Source organism: Mustela nigripes, chromosome 8, assembly GCF_022355385.1.
Source record: "Mustela nigripes isolate SB6536 chromosome 8, MUSNIG.SB6536, whole genome shotgun sequence".
Lineage (NCBI taxonomy): Eukaryota > Metazoa > Chordata > Mammalia > Carnivora > Mustelidae > Mustela > Mustela nigripes.
The window spans coordinates 1,030,629-1,053,697 of NC_081564.1; the positions used below are offsets into that span (position 1 = coordinate 1,030,629).

The 23,069-nt window shown below is 55.3% G+C and overlaps 1 protein-coding gene across 2 annotated transcripts in view; it reads right to left on the reverse strand.

Annotated features, from left to right (window-relative positions):
* Positions 1–23,069, reverse strand: part of SFSWAP (splicing factor SWAP) — a 67,772-nt gene that overhangs the window by 30,862 nt on the left and 13,841 nt on the right. For both annotated transcript variants that reach the window (XM_059408169.1, XM_059408170.1), the window contains 7 exons: positions 22,774–22,999; positions 21,761–21,867; positions 21,204–21,336; positions 6,128–6,365; positions 4,985–5,116; positions 4,112–4,205; positions 2,954–3,122 (listed from right to left, as the gene is read on the reverse strand). In XM_059408169.1, the coding sequence (XP_059264152.1) occupies positions 2,954–3,122; positions 4,112–4,205; positions 4,985–5,116; positions 6,128–6,365; positions 21,204–21,336; positions 21,761–21,867; positions 22,774–22,999 (1,099 nt within the window). The remainder of the gene's footprint in view (positions 1–2,953; positions 3,123–4,111; positions 4,206–4,984; positions 5,117–6,127; positions 6,366–21,203; positions 21,337–21,760; positions 21,868–22,773; positions 23,000–23,069) is intronic.

A 23,069-nucleotide genomic window follows, 5' to 3' on the forward strand; every position in this document is an offset into this window, starting at 1 on the left:
CACAGCACAGCCCCTGACCCGTGAGATCATGACCTGAGCCAAAACCAAGTTGGCAACTGAGCCAACCAGGCGCCCCCCCTTCATGATTATTTTTTTACATTTAAATATATAATCTGTCTGGAACTACTGTTGTGAGATGTGGAGGAGCAGTCATATTTACTTGTTTTCTGTAACAGGGGACCGGACTTCCAGCCATCAGTCAGTCGCACTGGAGCGCACCAGCTACACCCCAGGACACACCAACCGGGGATCAGCTGCCGTGGCCAGGCTCGTGGGCTCCCACCCAGGGCAGCACCCATGGACTGCTCCCAGGCCCCACCTGGCCCCAGGCCGCCCTGCATTCCCACTCCTTGGGAGGCCAGGCTCCTCTTTCTTGCGGGAGCAAACCTGACCTGATGCGGTCCTGCCAGCTGCCTGTGTTCTGGGACATCGTGGACCGGTGCCGTCCCCGAAATTCTTCCAGACCGTGCGTCCATCACACCTGCCTCTTCTCGACACGATAGCAGTGATTAATACTTTCCTAGACCATGTTTTCAGTTATTTTCAAATTCATTCGAATTTAGGGTTACATGTATGATTCACGTGCACTTCGAAAATGTGCTTTTCTTCACCGTTGCCTGCTGTGTATCCGCCGACAAAACGGTGCACTTCACCGGCCTTTCCCTACATCCTCGCTGGTCTCTGCTGACTCGCGCTGCACCCCCCACCCCCGAGGTCCTCAGATGCATTGAATGCTTTCCTTCTGGGTTGTTTTTTCGTTTTTTTAAGACTTCATTTATTTGTCAAAGCAAGCACACAAACAGGGGGAAGGGCAGAGGCAGAAGGAGAGGCAGGCTCCCCCATGAGCAGGGAGCCCAAAGTGGGGCTCAATCCAAGGACCCTGAGGTCATGACCTGAGCAGAAGGCAGATGGTGTGCTGACTGAGCCACCCAGTTTTTCGAGGTTTGAGCTGAATGGCTGTCACAGGTTTTCTTTACCAACATAAGCATACAAAGCTATGTAAATTTTTGTTTGACATTTTTGCTGCATTTGATATTTTTTTGATAAATATTCTCATCGGGGGTGCCCGGCCAGCTGAGTTAGTGGAGCGTGCAACTCGATCTCTGGGGCTCCTGAGTTCAAGCCCCACATTGGGTGTAAAGAGGACTTAAAAGTATCTTAAAAAAAAAAAAAGAAGAAAAAGAAACATTCTCATCAGCAGCACTGACTCTGACTCACTATTCCGGAAATGCTGACGCATCTGTTAAGAGTCTCTGAGCTCAGGAGCACCCGGAAGACTTTCCGTTCAGAATTCCAGACACCCCCTTATCGGCTCTCCTTGCAGCAGATGTGGGTGTGACGGGCCAATCGTCCTTTTCTCTGCCTGGGGACAACCTGCCCCTTTCTTCCTCCAGATTCTTCTCTGCCACCTCCGTCTCCTCCCCTGTAAATCTGAGAACATCTTCAGCCCGTCTTTGCATCCACTGTGCTCCTGAGGCTTTCATCACATTGTACCATCCGGAGGCTGTCTCCTGGCCGTTCCCACAGGTGTGAGGCTACCGGCGGCGCCAGGCCCTGGTGCTCAGTCCCGCTGCCTCCCTGGCACCCGTGGGCTCTGCGGCTCCAAGCCGCACTATCCCAGGCACGGGCCGTGTGCTCGTGGTGGTGTGGGGGCAGCCGTGGCTGAGGGGCAAGCCGCCTGCCACCGCGTTCCCCGCTGCTCTGGCCTCCCACCCACCGCCTCTCTGGCTGGCAGAGGCTGCAACAGCCTGGGGGTCACCACCACCACGGAGTCCCAAGGTGTTCTTCTCTTCTCTGTGAAGTAAATTCCAGGTACACTGACCAGTGAATACCTTCCCGCACTTCTGAGGCAAGACTGATTTTATTCGCTGTTACGTTCCTTTGTGATCTCAGCGAGAGTCTGCAGGTGGCTGGCAAGGGTGAGCAACTCAACACGTGTGCTTAGCAAACTCGTGCGAGGAGAGGCTCAGATATGCTGAGTTTCCCCGGTCAGCCGTCCGTCCGGGCTGGCTACTCCAGATCACCCCCGCCCCCCACCCAACACGGCAGCCAGAGGCAAAGCACCGGCCTTCCTGCAGTCCTGCAACCCTCTGCCTCCACAGCTCGCCCCTCCCCCCACCCCACCTTCTCCTACACTCTGTAGCCCGCCCCAGCCCCATCGGCATCCAGGTGATCCCCCCCGCTGGGGGTACCCACTGTCACCCACTTGCACTCATTCCTCTGACGCGGCACTTGAGATGACACAAGTCCCGGGTCCCCACGAGCTGGCTGGGGCTGCTGCGCAAGCCGCTCCCCTAGGACCCACCCTCCACTCCGACCTCGCCTCCTGTGTGCGCCTGCCTGCAGCTCCGGCCGCACAGCCTCTGCCGGGGACCGCGGCCCTGCCCTGGGGTGCCTGGTACTCTGCAGCCTCTCTCATCCCAGCCAGGTGGGACTCACTGCAGCATCCTACGTTTGACCCAAACTGAGCTGCCTGCTGGTGCACGTGCGCGGCTTCTGCAACCCCGTCCTAGTACACTGGCTCCTTCTGTGCTCGTCTGTCCGAGCAGGTGAAAACTCCTGCTGTCCGAGCAGGTGGAAAACTCCTGCTGAGACTATAAGAGCCGCTGAAGCGGAGGTAGCGGAGGGTGCCTGGGATCGGCCTCAGGACCCAGAATCAACTAAACGCACTGGTACCAGAGTCCGCACGTGAGTGTGGCTGCGGGAGTCCGAACAGGGGCCAAACATCCGGGAACTATGCTGAACCTTTCCATTAAACTTGCCAGAACAGAACGAGGACAAAGCTACGCCTCGGCTGAGCCCCTATCCACATGGCCCCACGCCCCAGCCGGGGAAAGTGCTGCGAGGCAGGGGATCTACGACACCGACCTCCCAGGAGTGGCGACCCCCTCACCCCCTCCCCTGGCCCCTGCCGCGACCTCTCGTCTGGAGGGCGGGACTGGCAGCGACCTACCTTTGACCAGCTTCCCATCCGCCACCGTCTTACTGGACGACGCCTCCTTCTTCCCCGGGGGGCCGCCTCTTCCTGCGTCGGCCGAGTCCTCACACACACCCTCCTCCCCGCCGTCGCTCGGCTTCTCAGGAGCAGATTCCGCAGGAGCCTCTTCCGTTGCGGACGCAGCCTAGAGATGAAACGTGGCAATCAACGGCGCCGTGAGAGACGCCCGGGGTTGGTCAGACAGACAGACAGACTCCATTCTGAAACTCAGACTCGCCACCTTCTGCTACAAAACAACACAGAGGGGAGCGCAAGGAGGCTTTCCCCGCGGAAGGACGGGCTGCCTCTCGAAGCTCTAATGCCGCGCTGGGGGCCAAGGCGCACTGCCTCTTCCTTGGAGACAGGTGTCCGAGAAGGCTTTCGACCCCAGGCGGTCCACGTCCGCTGCACACGAGTCGTTTTTGCTCAGTCGGAGCAATTACAGAGAAAAGCCTGAAGAAAGCCACTGACAAGAAGCAAGGCCTACATCAGCTACCCAAACAGGTCTGAGCAAAACGTCAGGGCGCCCATGGAACTGGAGGAGCAGAGCAGGAGAGAGCACACAAGGACGGGGGAGCGGCATCCAGCGGGCCTCAGGGTCCCACAGGGGGACGCAGCGGCATGGCCAGCTGCCCCCCAGGATAAAGGCCCCACCGTGGACAGTGCCGCGCAGCACTCGGCCAGGAGCCCACATGCTTCTAGTTTACCTATGGACGGTCGCTTAATGCAAAAGAAATAGGGAACATGGCCTCCACCAAGAGCTGTTAAAAATAACAGCCAACCAAAACATTACATGCTTCAAGAGCCAGGATTCTTTGTTTAGAACACGCTGATCATCCACAGACTGCCCGGGGTCAAAGTTTTCTAGGGATGCCAAACACAGGCTTCCACTCTGAGAGGCAGGAAAAGCTAGAGACTGCGCAGGCTGAGCACAAGCCTCCCAGACAGAGTGCGGCCAGAGAGCCCTTCACTACGTCCTGAGAATAAGTACAAACTATTCCCACATGTGGGCAGCAGCGACACAGAGGCTTCCGGTCTCCCCGGCCCCTTCAGACGGGAACCTGCGCGCCCCTGGCCTTCCCGGCCCCCGCAGATGGGAACCTGCAGCACCCCCCACCCCCGGAAGACGGGTACCTGTGCGCTGTCGCCCCCCTCCTTCTGGAGGAAGAACTGCTTCTTGAACTCGTAGTAGGCGTTATACTGGTGCCACGGCTGCAGGAACTCGAACCTAGGAGCAGAGACCAGGACAAGTCAGCTCTGCGGACACGCAGGGCACCTACCAATGGCTCGCCGTGAGCAGATGCCGTCACATACTCTCCAACGACTAACTCGAGCCAGTTATGGCAACAGGCGTGAGCAGTAGGATGGCCAGATCCTACCTACTTCTTGGACATGGGAGACAGACGCACAGGAAGTCCGATGCTGGTCTGTGGTCACGGGATGACATGTAAGTGCAACCCTGTGCTGACGGCTTCCACCCGAGCCATGGAATGTTATTTGATTAAATGGCAGACTCTTTTCCCTGGTTCTTTGTTTTGTGTTTCTTTATAAATACGCGTCTTTTTTTAACCTGGCACTTTTTCTACCTTGTGTATGTACATTTTCAGTTTTTATCTTCCTTCACTCGGTTACCGTACAGTGTGACGTTTGTTTCAGGTGCCGGGAGTAGTGACGGAACACCTCCATACCCACCCGGCGCTCATCACCACAGGCGCCCGCCTTCCTCCCCGACACCTACTTCACCAGTCCCCTCCCCCTAAATGGCAGATTCTCGAAAAGCAGGAACTCCAGCCTGTTTTAGGTAGCTTCAACATTCTTACTTAAAAAACAAAACAAAACAAACAAAAACCCACCACACAGCTATAAGTAATTAAGCAAGGTAATTCTAAGACGTATTTATGTAAACACGTGAGGATTAAAACATTAAAAGGATTCACATAGCTAGACTAAAAACAAGCTACGTAAGACGCTGCGTGCCCGCATCCGCCCCCACGCTCTGCCCCTCACCTCTGGTCATTCTTGGCACGAACACTGGTCTCGAACTTGAGGCCGTTGCGAGCCACGTACTCTGCCAGCTTGTCAATCACGGGCTGAATGTCGGGGGGCGGGGGGATGATGGCCGCCACGGGGGCAAGTGCACTGCGGAGAAGAGCTTCGTCACACTCATGCGCAGGGACCCCCCGAGACCACCAGGTGGCCAACCAGTGCGATGTGGGGGGGCTCTCAGCGTCCAGGGACACATGCGCACGCTCACACACACGTACACACAACAGAGGCTCTGAGCACAACTTCAACCACAAAGTCAGTTCCTTGAAAAGAGACCAAAGTATCATTTGCCAATGATAAAAATGGGGTTTTGTGGAAAATAAGATTTAAAATCACGAAAACAGGTTCATTTTTGCCCCTAATGTTTCCCTGCAGTGATAAGCCAACTCTTAGAAGCAACCAAGAATAAGTCACGCGCGTAGTCTTTTTCACGTTAAAACAGAGGACATGCACTTCAACACGCCCGTTCATGCCCCCTTTCTCAGCACGATCGGAAGGGAAGTCCTTGCAGAAACACCTGAGTGTTTGGTCCAATTTCAACCACAGGCACCCAGGCCCCTGACACAGCGCCCACAGTGCGCTCCCCCATTCTGCAGACCCTGGACGCTGACATAAGACAGGTGTAGGGTCCCAGTTCCTGGTCTAATCTGCTTTTGTTCAATGCCCAGCTGGCCCGGCCGCCAGCACCCACCTGCCTACGGCTTGTGGGAGTCACTTCGGTCAACTTTATAAAATCCTGTATTTCCCGCACATAACCGCAGTGTCCCTTCCGCCTGACTTTATGAAGTTCTGCCCAGTTGAGATGGTAACATCAGAAAGGCCAGCTGCGGGGGGGGGGGTCAGGGCGGCATGGGTGTTAAGGACCCAGAAGTTATGGGGGGCGGTGGGGTGCTGAGGATGTGAGAGTTGGGGGTGATGTGCAGTCACTGGGAGTCAATCTTCTAAGTGTTTACGTCACGCTGATTTCCGTTGCACTATCAACTCCGTAACTCTGGTATTTGGACACTTAAACCCTCAGGCGACAGAGACCCTACAAGAGACCCAGATTGAAGACCCCAAACCAAGAGCCCAGAAGTGTCAGGCAACGGGCAGAAGTGGGCCTACCTTGTGGTGATGGTGGAGGTCACCCCGCTACTCGTCTCTGCTGTGGTTGGGGGGGGCGGGGGCGTGGTCCCGGGGGGCGGCGGGGCGGTGGTCGTCACCCCGGTGGAGCTGGGCACGGCCACGCCGGCAGGCAGGGTGCTGTAGTAAGTGGCCACGTCAACCCCCGGCGGGGGTGGCGCCAGGCAGTAAGTGCCATCAGGCAGCATGTAGTAGCTGTAGTACATGGCGGCCACGGTCGCTGTGGGAAGACAGGTGCAACGTCACTCCAGCCGTCAGCAACCGCACCGTTTTCTAGAGGTTTCTCTAATGCAAGGCAGGCAGTCCAGGGGACAGCGATTTGGAGGAAGCAGGCAATGCTAGGACACACGCCTGGGGACACGAGACAGCGGAGGGTGAACGTGCCGATGAGAAGCCCCCCTCCGGCAGCAGGTGCCGACCAGGCCGATGAGCTCACGTGGCTGAGCGCTGGGCTCCTTTCTTGGTTATTCTGGGGGAGCTGCGCTTCCCTCCCATGTCTGTGACGCCTTCTGTGCTCATGACCATACGTGCCCCACCCCCCAGATGCACAGCAGTGGGCCTACCACACCCCACGGACACAGGTCGTGGGCTCCCTGCCATCGCAGACAGCGACGCATGGCAGTTTCCTATGTATTTTGGGCCCATGTGCAAATATCTGTAGGGAAGCAGCCAACTGTTTCAATAATTAAAAGTCCTATCAGCTTATTCACCATTTTTTTGGAAAAACTTTTTTGGAAAAGGAGCTAAATCACAGAAGATTCAATGATCTAATTAAGAATTTTATTTCTAATCCTGTTACAGATATGCAAATGGCTCCAACTACACCAAGATTTAATTTCCTTTTCATTGCAGAACGGTGAAAAGATCTTTCCAATTAGAGATTTCATTTTGAGGGCGCCCCGGTGGCTCAGTTGTTTAACATCTGCCTTCGGTTCAGGTCATGATCCCACGGTCCTGAGATCAAGTCTCACACTGGGCTCCCTGCTCCGCGGCAAGTCTGCTTCTCCCTCTGCCTGCCGCTCCCCATGCTTATGTTCTCTCGTACTCTCAATCCCTCTCCAAAAAAACAAAACAAAAAAAACAACAAAAAAAACCCCAAAACCTTAAAAATCATTTTATTTTGATTTTCAATGAATTCATTTCTTTTTTTTTTTTTTAAAGATTTTTATTTTTTATTGAGAGACAATGAGTGAGAAAGAGCATGAGAGAGAAGATCAGAGGGAGAAGCAGACTCCCCAAGGAGCTGGGAGCCCAACTCGGGACTAGATCCCGGAAATCCGGGATCATGACCTGAGCTGAAGGCAGTCGCTCAACCAACTGAGCCTCCCAGGTGCCCAATGAATTCACTTTTAATAAGAGCATTTATCAACAGCAGACGCTTCGACCCCCATTCCCAGTGACGGGTGCTCTGCCGGGCAACAGCAGCAGACGGCCGCTTGGACAGCTCAGCCCCTGCCTTCCTACAAGGCTGGAACAATGCACAGCTGAACGGGCTGCAGGCCCACGGGCAGTGATGCGCTGTTAGCTGTGCATGAGCTCTGGGCTTGCTGTCCTCTCTCAATGCCACACACCAACCACGGTTACACATTCACAACGACACCCTGAGCTTTCACAGTCAGACACGCGGCCCCAGATCCAGTGGGCGGGGCCCATCCAAGGCCGCCAGCTGGAGGCAGGAGCAGCAGGGACGGCTGGAAAGGCACGTTCACTCTGTACCCCAGCACGGAGCACGTGGTGTTCGTCAGATGGACAGACGGACGCAGCGGTTCCAGTGGAAGCTTTTCCTAACCAAGCCAGGCGTTTGCACACAGCCTGCGCCTCTGTCAGATACGCTGTCCTTGCAAGATGCAGTTAAGAGTCCCTACCCACTCGCCTTCAGGCAGTCATGCTGCCGGGTCCTTCTCAGCCCCCAGGCAGAGCCACCCCACAGAGGAGACACCATGGCATCGGCGAGAACAGAGCATAACCCTGACCTGCCTCGGAGAATACCCGTATGCAGCCCATGGTCTCCCGGAGGGGACGGGACCCCTGTTACCACCAAGTCCAGAATGTCACGTCCCAGTAGAAGGACAGACACTCCGTTCTTGTCTGGGACAGTCAGCCTCCTGCCCGAAAGCAAGCCAAAGTACATTTTAAGTCACAGCCACAACCAATGAGCCATGTGAACGCATAAAAATAGAAGAGTTTACAAGTTTTGACTACCAGTGTAGGTGAGGCATTCTTCATGTTCACAGGAATCAGCAAATGGTTTTCAAAACTGAGCCTCATGTCTCTGGAAGTACTTACACGCAGGCCAGCCATCAGTCCAGTGGACTTTCCTGAACCATCCACCATGTTAGATTTAACCAGGGTTAAAAACTGCTGCTGGCAAGCCGGCAGACTTGCTCACGGACCCATGCTCAGAACCCGGGGAGATGCTGGCTGAGACAGAGTGGAAGCTCTCAGAGCACCTTGGAGCTCACGAAGAGGCGGGAAGATGAGAGCACGCCGGAACCTGCTGCGCCCTGGACTGGTCCGCGGGGGACCACAACAGGGGGTCCCGCTGAGCCGGTGTCCCCAGCCACCTGCGCAGCCAGTGTCTACCCTCTCGACAGCCGTGCAGCGTGCCTTCCAGCAAAGTCTGGCAAAGGCAGACAGGAGCTTGATGATCTCCGTTTACCTAAAAATAATGCTGCCAGCCAGCCTGCACCGCCGCCTAGTGAGACGCAGGTTGGCTCGCTGGCCAGCAGGCCTTCCAGGCGGGATGCAGGTGCCACACGGGTGTAACGGGTCCCCTTTCAGCTGGATCCTCACTTTGAGGATTATAGGGACGAAACGCCTCAGAAGAGGGTCCTTTCTATCCTTTTCCCCCAGCTCTGGGGGCTGGGTGTGACGGTGATGGTGACCCACAGCCCGACACACGAGCCTCCTCTGTCCCACCACCACGGGATCCGAGGTAGCGGCAGGCAGCGGGCACAGCCGTGCAACACGGCAGGCACGCGCCCAGCATTTCGTGAGCGCAGCCAGTGGGCAGCCAGCGGAGAGCCAGGCCGGGAGCCTTCCCAGATGCTCTGCTTATGTGCACACGCGGCCTCACTAGATGATACAGAGGCTTTTGGAAGACCAGGGCTCGACGACGCTACAGACCCCTGAAAACAGCCATCAGAGCACGTGGTTTTTTTTGTACACATGCCTTCCCCCCCAACTCAGAGACGGTCACCAACACCCAGTTTTGAGAATCGCTGGACCACACCACAGGCAGGGCAGCCAGAGGCCTGGCGCTCCAACACCACGCTCCCTTAGGCTCCCGGTCGCGTCGTCATGGTGGGGTGTGGCATTCCGAACGGCCGCAGCCGCGCTCTCCTACACCGGGCTTCAGGGACATCACACACCTCCCCAGGCTCGCTGCTCTCCACACTCTACGTCGAATTTCTGGGAGGTGGGTGGGCTTTACAGGAAGTTGGATGTGGATGGCCTGATCAGCATCCGGGGTGCCACAAATGCCTACTGCAAATGAATCCAAGAGAGAAGTTTGCACAGGCACCTACATCTCCTAAGGGCAGACACAGCTGCCAGAAAACAAATCCAGCTGCTTCAGAGTGTAAGGCACATTCGGGAGCCCCTCCTTCCCAGACCGCAGCTGCTCGGAGATGGATGGGGCATCCTAACGCGGGGCGGGGGGCAGAGCAACACACCTAATTCCCTTCCAAAGCTCTTCTAGTCAGCTGGCTTCCCGCAAAAATCAGAGTCAATTTTCTGATACTTTATGTGGTCTTCATCTCATACACATCTGACTCCAGAAGAGAACCTGGCGTTGAAAGGGCTCAGGGGCGGGGCTGGTGAGCAAGCCCTTCTACATGAGCCAGTCTGAGAGCCAGTCCGGGGAAGACCAACAGTGTGCGTGTGCCCTGAGCATGGAAACGGCTTCACTGAGTGCCGTGGAACCAACCCACCTGACACACAAGAAGCCGGGAGGCTGGAGCGTGCCCAGCGGCCCCAGGGCCTGGACTGAACCGCCTCACCCGTCCAAGTCTGGGTCCTGTGGACGGTCCTCCCCATGCACCCTGGGGACCTTCCTAATGAGTTCGGTGGCTTTCAACCCTCTGTGTGCTTGAGGATTCCAGAATTCCTACCTCCAGCTCTGGGCTGCCTTGCACATTAACCGCCCACTCCACACCCCCACTGGGACGTCTGATAAACAATTCGCTCAGGTCCAGATCTGGATCCCTGCCTCCTCCCGGCACAGCCACTCTCTCAGGCAGTGCCTCCTGCTGGAGGTCAGCTGCACCACTTGCTCCCTGCCCCCCCAGGCCCCTGCTTAAAGCTCTAGGAGCACTGCCTGCACCAGACAGAGCCGCACCCCCAACCCCGAAACCCTCCCCTCTCCCCACCTGGGCCTAAGCCACACTCCCTGCCTCCTGTCCCACTGCTCTCCCATTCCACTTTCCCCAGGCCTCTGGCTTGGAGAGCCTCCCAACGACATCCACCAGCACGGTGACTTGCTCTCAGGCACTCCGTCTCCACGATTTTCCACGGTGGAAGGAACCTTGTTCACTGCCAATCCCAGCAGGGCGCAAGCACAGTGCCCATCTGCTCAGTGACCATGAGTTTCGTACACAGGATGAGATGTGGGATGGCGGGAGGCTTCTCAGCAGCACCAAGGGCCCCTAGGACACGGAGGCCCAAATCTTCCAAAGCTGGAGGGACAGTATCCAACCACAGTTCTAGGCCTGTCCAAACTACCACATGCAAGAGCAGAATGAGGGGACCTTCAGACACTTGAGGACTAAAATATCTCTGCTCCCGCGTACCCCTTCCCACGTACGCCACTGGAGCATGAGCTCCAAGAGTGCAGGAGTAAGGCATTCCCGCACCCCAGGAAGCTCAGGCAGTGACCCGGGCCATCGGCAAGAAGCCAGAGAACAGCAGGCTGCAGGCTGCAAGCACAGCCCCTTCACATGGGCGCGGGGGCGAAGGGGCTCAGCAAACAGCCGTGGGTGTCCCCGGAACGCCAAGCATGACCCGCAACAGACCGGAGTGCGCACCGCTCCAAGAGCGCCCGCAGGTCACCCGCTGCGTCTGAAATGACGATGTGCCGGGAGAGGCAGCCCACCACCCGGCGGCCCCGCGGATGCCGGGCCGGGCAGTCACGGCAGCTCTGTCTGGGCGACGGCTTCCAGCACCTGACAGCTGGGGCTCTGTGAATGCAGGCCATAAAGACAGGCCCCAAACTTAAGAGGAGTCAGGGGAGGAGACTGATGAGTAAGCCATTTCGGAATCCTTCTGTGAATTTCAATTATAAAGTAGATTTAATCTATCAGTTCAAATCACAAGTAACCAGAAACGAAACACTTACGGTAAGTAAAATCTGGGGTGTGAGAGGAGCACAAATGAACTCAATTACCACCCGTACCAGCAGGAAGATGACCGAGAAAGTCTAACCAGCAGTACGGACCCGTGACTGAGGGGCACAGGGTAACCACTAAGAGCGCAAGGACAAACGGCTGAAAGTGAACTGTGAAACAAGTGTGGGGGGTCGACAAATGCTTCTCAGAAAAAGCATTTGTTACATGACTTCAAAGTGTATTACTTGGACTCAAATAATTTTAAAAATATCTTAATTACAATCAGAGAGATAACGAGCTTCTGACTTTCCGCCGCCCCCTCAACGCCAGGGAGGTGGCCCAGAAACAGCCTTACTCCTACTCCTCGTCAAGGAATTACTGCGTGTGTCCATCCAGCCATCATTACTAAATACGTCCTCGCAGGAGGGAGGAGTCTAGGGGCTGGAGGCCCCGCGATATCCATGACAGACCAGTCCTGCCCTCCTGCTGCTTCAAGTGAGGCTATAAAGGAAATCAGATGAGAAACAAAGTAAGCTCAGACTCTGAGAATGGCCAAGACAACATGAAACCCTGTGAGAAGGACATGAATTGGGGAAGACTGTCAGCACAGCCAGGGGAGGTCTGACCTGAGAGGACAGTGTTTCAGGCCAAGGAGGAGCCCGTGCAAAGGCCCTGTGGTCAGATTTGTGGTCAAAGGCACATTTCAGGAACAGGAAGAGCAGACTGGGGGGCAGTGGAGGTGGGTTTCTGGAATCTAATTGGGATGGGAAATCACAAGGAGGTTCTCAGTAAAGAGATAATGACACGGGGTTCACCTTCAGGATCACACTGGCTGCATGGGCTGCAGGAAGGCAGCACGAGGACCACGGGCTGCGGCAGATGAGGCTGCTGACAGTCAGCGGCTGAGACCATGAGTGGACCTGGTGAGGAGCGCCAGACTTGGGGGGGGGAAGATCCTGACGGAGGTCCCCAAGGGCATACAATGTGATTACACGTGGGTGTGAGGGACTAGAAGACTCTGGCCTAAACTGGGGGTGTGAGGGGAAGTCGGGGGTCCTGCCACAGAAGCTGTGGATTCAAGATGTCTGCTGCCCAGCCCAGGGGCGACAGCAAAAAGACAGAAAGCGGGGGCTACAGACACAGATCTGCATCAACAGGATGTAAGAACGTTTCCCAGGAATACAAACAACATACTTGACAGCTGAATTTTGCCAAAACTGGTCTTTGCTGTGTAGGATTTTCATATAAAAAGAAGTCAATAAAATGAAGACATTTATATTCAAGTAAGGTCTCTCACTAATTCTGGGATAGAGCAGGAGTTGGCAAATGTTTCCTACAAAGAGCCAGACAGTAAATATATTATTCCTTGTGGACCAAGAGGCAAAACTGGGGGCATGATATACTCAGAGAATAAGAAAAAGTCCCACACATCTTTTAATTGATGAAATTCCAAATATAATAAAAATACCGGAGTGGTTTTTTGGGGCATACAGGTGTACAAATGGGAAGAAGCACAGTCTTTTCGCAAAGAATGACATTTCACTTAACTGGGGTTCAAAGCAGGCTGTAAAGATTGGTCGCACATGCCCAGGCAGCGCCGGACCCGGCCTGCGGGCCTCCCACCTGGCAGCTTCATTCACGTTAGCTACACCTCCCTCCCCTCCACAGACCGGAATATTTGTTTCTGTTTTCAAAAGTCACACTTTCGGAATCTTCTAACCTCAGCGGTTAATAACTTCAAAAGTATATTCAAACATATGGGGAAAAGACACAGGAGTAACAACTGTCTTCAGGCCCACCATTATCTGGGTTTCTCTGTATTCCCTTCCCTTCTGCGACCACACGTTCAGGGGTTCCTGAGACACGGGTGGATTGTGGGGAAGGATGGGAGGCATATTCGCAAACACTCGGGGGTCTGATCTCCAAGTTGGGTTCACAGCCATCCAGTAAACACACAAACGTGCAACACTGCAGACAATTTCCCAGATCACAAATGAGGTGCCTTTACACATTCAAGCTAAAGCGAGACTTCAGGGCGCAGGGCAGGGAGGTGAGGGGGGAGCCACTGGGTAACAGAAGTGACTGCACAGGCCCCGGGGGCGGGCACAGCAGGATCACGACCCTCCCTGGCCCTCCCTGGTAGTTAAGAGCTGACAGACCAGGATCAGAATAAGTAACTTTCATGGTGATCTCACCAGGTAACATAAAACTCTACAACACTACCTCTTCTTGGGGCGCCTGGGTGGCTCAGTGGGTTAAAGCCTCTGCCTTCGGCTCAGGTCCTGGGATTGAGTCCCGCATCGGGCTCTCTGCTCAGCGGGGAGCCTGCTTCCCTCTCTCTCTCTCTCTCTCTCTGCCTCTCTGCCTACTTGGGATCTCTGTCAAATGAATAAATAAAATCTAAAAAAAGAAATCTTTAACAGGTGCCTGGGTGGCTCAGTGGGTTAAATGTCTGCCTTTGGCTCAGGTCAAGATCCCCGGGTCCTGGGATCGAGTCCTGCATGAGGCTCCTGGCTCAGCGGGGAGCCTGCTTTTCCCTTACTCTCTCTGCCTGCTGCTCTGCCTGCTTGTGTTCTGTCAAATAAATAAAATGTTTAAAAAAAACCAAAACAAAACAAAAGGAGACTTGTCTCAGTCACCAAAGCCTTAGACTGTGAAAATCTGAACGGCTGCCGCAGTGACAAAGAATGCTGTCTGTTCAGCTGGAAAACCACCCAAACCCCATCAGTTTCGCCCTAGGAATACAGGACTCAGGGATGTTCCGCCAGTGCTTGAAAGCCATCGCTCTCTTTCTGGCAAATAACACCTTCTAGAAAGCTTCTTGTCTCCACCCACTACGTAAAGCCTTCATCAGGGACCCTCACACAGCAAGTTTTGAGTTTTCAATATGGTATTGGGTTTGCAGCCTGTTACATCGAAACAGGCTCTAGAGTGTTCTGGGCGAAGAGAAGGAGCAGCCCAAGCGCGGGACCTGAACCACGGGTGGAGCCGCCTGCAGGCGCGTGGGGACGGCCTGCCAACTCGGGGCTCAGCCACTCCACACCTGCTTGGGGGCATTTTGGGGCTCTCACAGGAGAGCCCAAGACGGGCTTTCCGGAGAAGGCTGCACTTGGAAAGGAAGACAAAGGGTCTCGGAGGCGGCGCAACGGTGTCAAGGAAGCGCCACGGCGTCGGGTAAAAGGCTCGGACAGAGCTGCCGGCGCGGGCAGGACTCGACCAGGATGGGTGCAGAGCTGTGCGGCCCCCATAGCCCGGCAGCGACCACCAGTCTGGACGAAAACAGCACACAAGCAAGCTGGGAGTTTTCGGAGCCGCAGATGAATCTGGTGAGAGAGAATTCGACAGAGCACAAAGGAAAGGGGAGCGAGCCGCCCGCGCCGGACACGGCCCCAGTGGGGCTGGGTAACTGGGCTTGCAGCCGCTCCCGTGCAGCCCGGGAGAACTCACGACGGTTCTGCATTTCAGCCGCTGAAAACAAAACAGAATGTTTCAAGACACAAACGCCCTCTGGAATTTAAGTCTGGGCACCCGTGACCCCGGTCTGCTGCAGCTCAGCCACATCCCCTCGCCCTCCCACCGGTGCTCAGCCCACAGAGACTGGGGACCTGCAGGACCCAAAACGTGACATGAGGACCCTCCCAGCAAGTCTGCAGACCGCACTGTCGCACTGCAAGAATGGCAGGCCCCAAACCACACCTTTCCGGAACCAACACATTTTAAACGGCAACGGACAGAAGAGGTGTGAGTGAGAAAACTGGTCACCGACACGGAAGGAGACGGACAGAGATGGATGGACCCATGAGAGAGACTCAATGAAAAACAGCCTCCAGGACCCAAAACCGAATCTCCGAATCTCTCTCCAGGACAACGGGGAAGTGTGCGCCAGGTCACCAGGCATCCAGCCAGAGCACGCCAGGCCCCTGGCGGCGAGGTGGGGGAGTGGCCGGCCCCTTCCTCTTCCCAGCAACGTCCAAGTCCAGAGCCCCTCTTGGCAGCGCTCCTGGGCTCCAGGCAATGGGACCGCGTATGGTTCTCTCCGCCACGGCGCTCAGCGACGTGACCAAGCTCCGAGAATGGCGGCCAGGGGCAACGCGTGACAGCCAAGCAGCTAACAACTCCACATGACGGGTCGGTGGCGGCAGCCGGCTGGGCCAGGAAAGACCAGGCTGGATGCTGGCTTACAAAGTGGGGAAGGGAGACGCTGTCTGAGAACTGTACACCCCGACCAGCTTTCCTGTCTGCACCAGGGCAGGGGCACTTCTTGGGCACATGAGAACGCATGAACAAGACCCTCACGACATGGGCCCGCGAGGCCTGAATGCGCAGAGACGCCCCGGCGGAAGCCCAGCCCTCAGGAGGGAGGCCAGCCGGCCAGGGCCAGGGCAGCAGAGCGAGCAGCGGCATGGCTCCCGCTCTCAGCACAACACAAACACGGCTCCCTGAAAATCCGGAGTTGGGGGTGGAAAGGGAAGGGATTTAGGAGTATTTTTTTTTTTTTTAAAGATTTTATTTATTTATTTGACAGACAGAGATCACAAGTAGGCAGAGAGGCAGGCAGAGAGAGAGGAGGAAGCAGGCTCCCCGCTGAGCAGAGAGCCCGATGCGGGGCTCGATCCCAGGACCCTGAGATCATGACCTGAGCCGAAGGCAGCGGCTTAACCTACTGAGCCACCCAGGCGCCCCGATTTAGGAGTATTTTAATTCCCTCCAGTTTCCCAGTTAATTAAGGACATCTAAGATAAAAACAGAGCTTTTAAAAAAATCTACAAACTCGATCTCTTTAAATGTTCCCCTAATCTCCAGAACAAAATTCTTGATGTACGGAACAAACTTTTATCTGAAAAATCAGCAACCACTTCCCTCTGGTTTTTGATTATAGGGTCTTCTGCTAAATTCAAGTAAAATTTAAAAAGCTCACTTCCACTTTAACACGGGTATTTCTGTCTGGACGTCCAGCCTTCAAATCCCTGCTCGGCACGGAGCTCATCTTGGCGCCCCGGCTGGGGGCTTCCCCTCTCCCTCGCCTCACCACACTCACGTCAGTGTCTCCCGCTGCGTCAGGGACGCTGCCTCATGGTAAAAATGTCTATTTCTGGGTGGTGGAATCCTGGGTAATATCTTTACTTGCTTCCTTCCATTTCTCTTCACTTACAATATAGGCATTTTTTAAAAAAAGGGTTTCAAAGGTAAACAAAGCACTTCAAGGTCATGATTTTGCAGGAAAAAAGAAATGCTATGAACAACTCCAGCAAAATCACACTTTAAAAAAATAGCAGAAACAAGAAAATATCTAGTCTAGCCACACAATACGGTTTCATTTCACTTCAGCTATTTATAGAATGAAACATGAAAAAACTGGGTTGGCATTTTATTTTTAAAAAACTGCATGCACCACCAGTGGGCAATTTTTCAGTATCACTGTTTCCTGCATAATTAACTGTATTTACGACCCTCTTCAGCAAAGATTTACAGCTAAATAGCAGGAGAGAACCAAATAACAGAGAATGACTGTCAAGCTAATACAAGCGAATTGTTAGTTTTACACGTCTCTATTTAAGGATCTTTTAGAAAGAATTCTTTCCAAACAAAAACAGACGATTTTCTTCCAAGGATGCCTCCAACCAGGAAAATCTCTCGCTGGAAAGAAGTCAATCCCAAGCAATGGCCTGAGGGGATGCTTGATCACGAGCTAATAGGAAGAATGGGAAAAGCTTGGTGACTCCTGCTCTGATGGGCCCCGTGGGCCCCAGGCTCCTGTGGGAAGAGCTGACAGTGCTCAGACGTCGTGTTAACAGCACAGGCCTGCAAGAGCCCCTCGGGGTGCTGGGGTAGTCTCACAGAATCATCGCACCCGTCCTTGTGCTTTTTCTGGGAAGGGGACAGTCACCAACACAGTCCAAGAGGCACAGCCCGGTGGGTGATGCAGTGGGTCCCCACGGAGCCCCACTCCTACAGGTCAGCTGACCTGCTGGAGGCGCTTCTCTCCTTCTACACCTGCTCCACCCCTGGCCCTGCCCCTGTGCACGGACTGGGTCCCCTCCGTCCTCTCCAGAGGACATCCTCTCCCAAGGGCACACGGGGCATGTCAGTCTCCCACCAGCACTAGAAATCTGGCTTGCGAGGACACTCCCGTAGCCCCTTCCCCCGTGCGGGTCCGAGGCAGACAGAGGCCGCCAGCCCACCAGCACTCGCTCCCGCCGCGGCGCAGGTCCCACCAGCATGGCTTCTCTGTGACTTCTCCCATCACGAAGGATTTCAAGCTCACTAATGTCAAATAACACTTTCAACAGCACAGAAACCCTTACCGCACCCCAAGGCTTACACTTCTTGTGTTCGCGCGTGCCGCCCAGGGCCCACGACCGTCTGGCATCCTGCACATGTGCGCTGCGGTCTGGCGTGACGGCGACCCTGGCTCGCACTCCCCGTGGACCGGGCTCTAGAGCCAGCAGGATCGATGCCATTCGGGAGAGCCGCGAGAGGAAACCTTGGAAAAAACTGGGTGGCCATGTTACCTCTCTGAATTACTCACACGGCAGCCTGTGTTTCTGCTGCCCATTTTTCTCTCCCATTTGACTATAAAAGCTGTTGGTGTGCTAGACCCTTCTGCTTCCTCACTCAGTTTTTTTCTCTTAGAATCTAGTCATCTGTTGGCTTTAAGAACAGAATCCTTCACTGGTTAAAGTCTGCTGACTTCACGGAGAGCTGTCCACGCAGCACCTCCGCCTGGAAGCCGCCAGGCTGCTGGGTAGAAGGCGGCCTCTTCCCCGGGGACCCCCTTCGTCCAGGCTGTCTGCACCTCCTTCCCCACCCACGTCTGAGCGTGGGTCTCAGGGCTCTGGCTCACGAACACTCAGAAGGCGCCCCTGGTTTACGTGCAGGGCAAGCCGGTAACGGGACACGCTGCACCCTAGGGCCGGGAGGCTCCTCTCCGGCAGTCTGGGCCTGTTTGCCCAACAGAGCTCTCCTGTGAAGTGATTTCTTCCACAGAAGCTACTGTGAGGACATATTTAATTAAAATTTATGCAAATGGACGGAAGGACAACTGCTTACAAGACGGTGCAGAACCAGGGAAGAGAACGGGGCGTGAGAGCCGTCACATCACAGATGCCACCCAAACTCTGCTCTGGGTGCCGGCGCCCCTCACCACACGGCATCCAGTGCGGAGGGGGGCAGCTCGGCACACCGTCCCAGGCGACTGGCCAACGGCCCAGCTTGTGTCCTCGTCATGAGATGGTTCAGGTCTGCAGGCAGCACTTCTAGACCGGTTCTTAGCACAGAGCTGGTGTGAACCACCACCTCGTCAGGCCCCAAGAGGTCTCCCCTGTAACACTTCACGGACTACCTGACCAGACTCATTTCCCTTCACCGCACCTCCTTCTCAAACCTTTCATATTCTTGTTTTGTATTTTTTTTTTTTAAATAATCATAGAATCTACAGACGAAAACAAACATCTTTGAAAACCCGAATACAGGTGCTCACACGTACTTGTGCTGGGGCTCTTCCGGAAACTGATCGGTGTGTCCAGCCATCCAGGCCTCCTGCCTCACCCCACGAGCACTGGACCCTGGACCGTGGCCACTGCGGCGACCCTGGGGCTGATGCTCTCGTTGTCCCCACTAGGCACGGCCCCTCTCCCTCTGCATAACCCAGCTTCAGAGGGCCCACGCTCAGGCGTGCAGTTCTACACCGTCTGCTGTCCAGTTTCTGGCCTCCCCACGTCGACGGGATGGCTCTCACTTCAGTAACAAGGTGCTGCCTGAAGTGCAGACACCTCAGTCTGCCTCCCTAGCCTCTAGGCAGCCCTGACCTCTGCTGAGCACAGGCTCTAGAGCAGCTCTGGGACAGCCTGCTGCCCTCGCGCCTGCGGCCCATAAGGTGATGTCTACAAGCAGCACCTACTGGGCCATGTGTTTTCTTGGCCTGCCTTGCATTTTTACAAAATATGATCTCACTGCCGACACCTGCAAATCCAGAAAGTTCACCTGAACGTTTTAGATGTCTTGCCTCTCTGCAAACTCGGGCACCCAGTCCCTGACTGGAACAGCCGCGATCCACCTGTGAGCTGCCACGGGTCCTGTCAGCGCTGTTCGTTCAGCTCTTGGGTTAGACAGCTGAGCTGTGAGGCTGAGCACCGGGCGCGAGTCCCAGACACCAGCGGCATGAGGCTGCGCGGCATGAGGAGGCGGACGCTAACTGGCGCCCCCTGCTGGAGAACTTCCGGGGGGGGGCTGGGGCCCCCACAGGGAGTCGCACCTGGTGCACCTGCTGTTTGTCTGAGGAGGGACTGGCATCAGTGGGGCTCTGCGAGCCCACAGGGAGCCTAAGCCACAGAGCAGCCACTGGGCCAGCTGTGTGGCAGGGTCCCCCAACCCAATGCCATGGGGGCAGCAGACATGCTGCCCGCCACCACCCTCGCGACTGAACAGTACGTGCTCCGTGACACAGAGTGACGAGCTGGTGATGGTCACCCTGCCCCCGAATTTCCTCTCTTCCGTGCCAGACAGTTGGACAGCTCCACAGGCGTAGTGCATGCACACGGACAAGGGGTTTCACTTGCACAAGTTTGACGACGGGTGTGAAACAGGAGAACGCGGAAGCCGAGGGATGTTCCACTCAGTCAACTTCGACGGTCACTCCTGGCTCCCACTCACCTATGGGGCCCTGTCGTCCACACAGCACTCCCCGCCGTGAGCACTGCAAACCCCCAGTCCTTCACAAGGCTCTTTCAGGATACGCGCATTAAGTTCCCTCAAGTCACTGACCTGTAAAGCCTGCAGATGTCACTTCAGCCCATCAGTCACACACAGCCGCGGGCCGCGCCAGGACAGGGGCGCAGGGGCTCTGGCTACTCTTTCATACAGACACTCAAATAATGAGCAGCCCATGTCTTCAAAGAGAATTACTCTCTGGATGACCTCTCGCCCTCTGACTGTGATGAGCTTTAGGGATAGATCACCCAATCGGCTGTTGGTGCAAGACCACGAACCCCCACAGCCATCCTGAAGCCTCTGCCCTCGTTCACTGTTAACTTCCTAGTAACTTTAAAAAGGTCGGAAAAGAGACCGAGCTCCAATACTTTCAAATGATTACTAGAACAAAACCTCAAGATTTGCCTTCCATTAATTATCTTCTGATGATTAAGAAGACGAAAGGCCAGCAAGCAGGCTGGACAGGAGGGAACGTACGAGCCAAAACGCTGAGGCGCACACCGCACGCTAGCTCGGCTCAGTCTCTTGCAGGAAAGCAGCCATGCGGACAGCGCCGCAGCCCACCAGTGTCCACGCTCCTTGGGCTTCGTAACAGAGCTTCGGCTTCAGTTAGGGCCGTGGCATGTCGGACTCCAGCCCCCACTGCAGGCCAGGAGACCACATGACACTATCCTCTCTGTGAGGGTCAAAGGGAGGCACCAGGCATGGCTGCTTGGATGGGAGGGGCGGGGCGCCCTCCCAAGAAGGGCACAGTCCCCAAACACCTGCTTTCTGCCCTCGCCCTACTTCTTCACCCTCCCTGGAAGGCACAGCTGACACTGCACACAGAGCAGCCATCTGTCACCATTAGGGGCGCACGACAGGATGAGGCCACGTACTGAGGACGGCTACCCACGAAGACCCAAGGGACCGAGTCCTCCCAGCACCTCCACCGGCCCCACGCTGCATGCACGGCTGTCGTGTGGCCCGGCTGGGTTGGCTGTGCAGCAGGCCGCAGGCCAGGAGGCGCACAGTGAGGTACTCACAGTCAGCGGCGTACTCCGCCTGGGAGGGCTGCGCACTGCCGTCTGCCGAGGGGGGGGTGGGAGCGGGGCTGTCGGCCTGGGCTTTACGGACCAGAGCAGCAAGGGGGTGATCCGGATCCACCACTTTCAAAGGCTGCAGACAGAGAGGATGTGTGGTCACATCATTCCCGTACCCAGAGTCAGGGGGAACCCTTTTGTGGCCAAGAAGGCTCAACTCAACCCCAGAACACAGTGTTTCGGAGCATGGTGGACGTGCTTCAGGACACGCAGAGAGCCCGAATGACCGTGGCCATGCTCTATGTGGCTCCTCTGAGTCCCAGGGGAAGCGAGGGAACACATGGCTTCCACCTTCTAGTAACCACTCGGGAAAGGAAGGCAGCATGGCCACGACCGTACTGCCACCCATAAAAGTGCGAGCCACCAAGCAAACCACAAAAATGCAAAACAGACTTTGATGATGATAAAGTAAGATAGCAAAAAAATGGCCGCTTCGAGATTTCCCAAAACTAGACTAACACCAGTTCTGTTATGGCATAAAAAACACAGAAGATCGAAACCTTCATCAGCTCCTCCAGGCGGTTACACTTCTTGGAAGCGAAGAGAGACGGGTGCAGGTAACTCCCATCTCCTTCATCATCGTCATCATCAGAGCTGACCCCCGACTCTGGAAAGCAAAAGCGAGTTTCAAGATTCTGGTGTGTGGGGGGATACAGGGCACAGCTACGCGACGCGAACACTCAAGCAGACAGAGGCGGGGCTGCAGGCAACCGTGCGGCAGTTCTCCACCTGGAAAGCACCGCTGGGAGCAGCCCCCGCAGAACTACCGCCCGACGCACTCTGTGGAAAGCGGGGGACGAAGACAGGCGTGTGCCCCGGGCCCACCCAGCATAGCCGTCCAACGTCCCCTAGTCTAGGGCCGTTGAAAATGGCAAAACGTGCTGATGGATGAAAGGTAGAACAAGGCAACAGATACTTTAGAAAACTAACAGATGCGAGAACATGGGATCCGTAACCAAGGTTTGTACAAATGGATCTGAAAATCCCGCTTCCTCGGCAGACGTGTACAGACAGACTGCTGTCCCTGAACATTATGCAAAAGTTACTTGGCCTTTGTGGTAAGAATTCCCAGTTGAGGTATTTGATAAAAACAACAGCTTAAGGTAGACACGAATAAAAAAGGGAGAGTAGAACTAACTTCCATTTTTGTGCGCACGTAACTTAGCCTCAGGCCCTAAAGCCGCGTGTGCGTGTACGGCGGGAGCCATCCCAGGAGGCAGATCTCCTCTTTTCTCTGGGAAACGTCAAACAGCCAAAATGAGAGGAAAAATTTCCAACCCAGATGATTGTGTTCCGGTAGCGCCAATATTTAATTATATTTCACTGTCTCTGGAAATAATTAAGAATCTAGTGTGTTGTCAAGGTTTCCTCCAGGAGAGCTTCACCCCACCCTAAACCCCAGCAGCGGGTCTGATGGACGCCACAGTGTGGGCCGCGTGACCATTCTGGAAGCCCTGCAGCGCGGGCTCTTCCCCGGCACGGCCCCGCCCACACGGGACGCGGTCGCACGTACTCTTTTTCTCCTCGGGTCTGTCCCCCGCCGGCGCCGCATAGCGTCCTTCTTTCATAGCTTTCTGAACGAGTTTGTAGTAGGGGTTGAGGTAGTGGTCAAAGCGCAGAAAGTCGAATTGAGAGTTTCGGGCCTGCTTGGCTTTCAGCATTATTTCAAACTGTGCTCCCTGTTTACACACGAAATTCGCTGTGCGCTCAATGATAGCGTGCATCTTGGCTGTTGGTGGCTATGGAAAAACATACACATTCACATGATCAATTTTTCCTCTTTTTCACTGGCCACATGACTTAAAACAG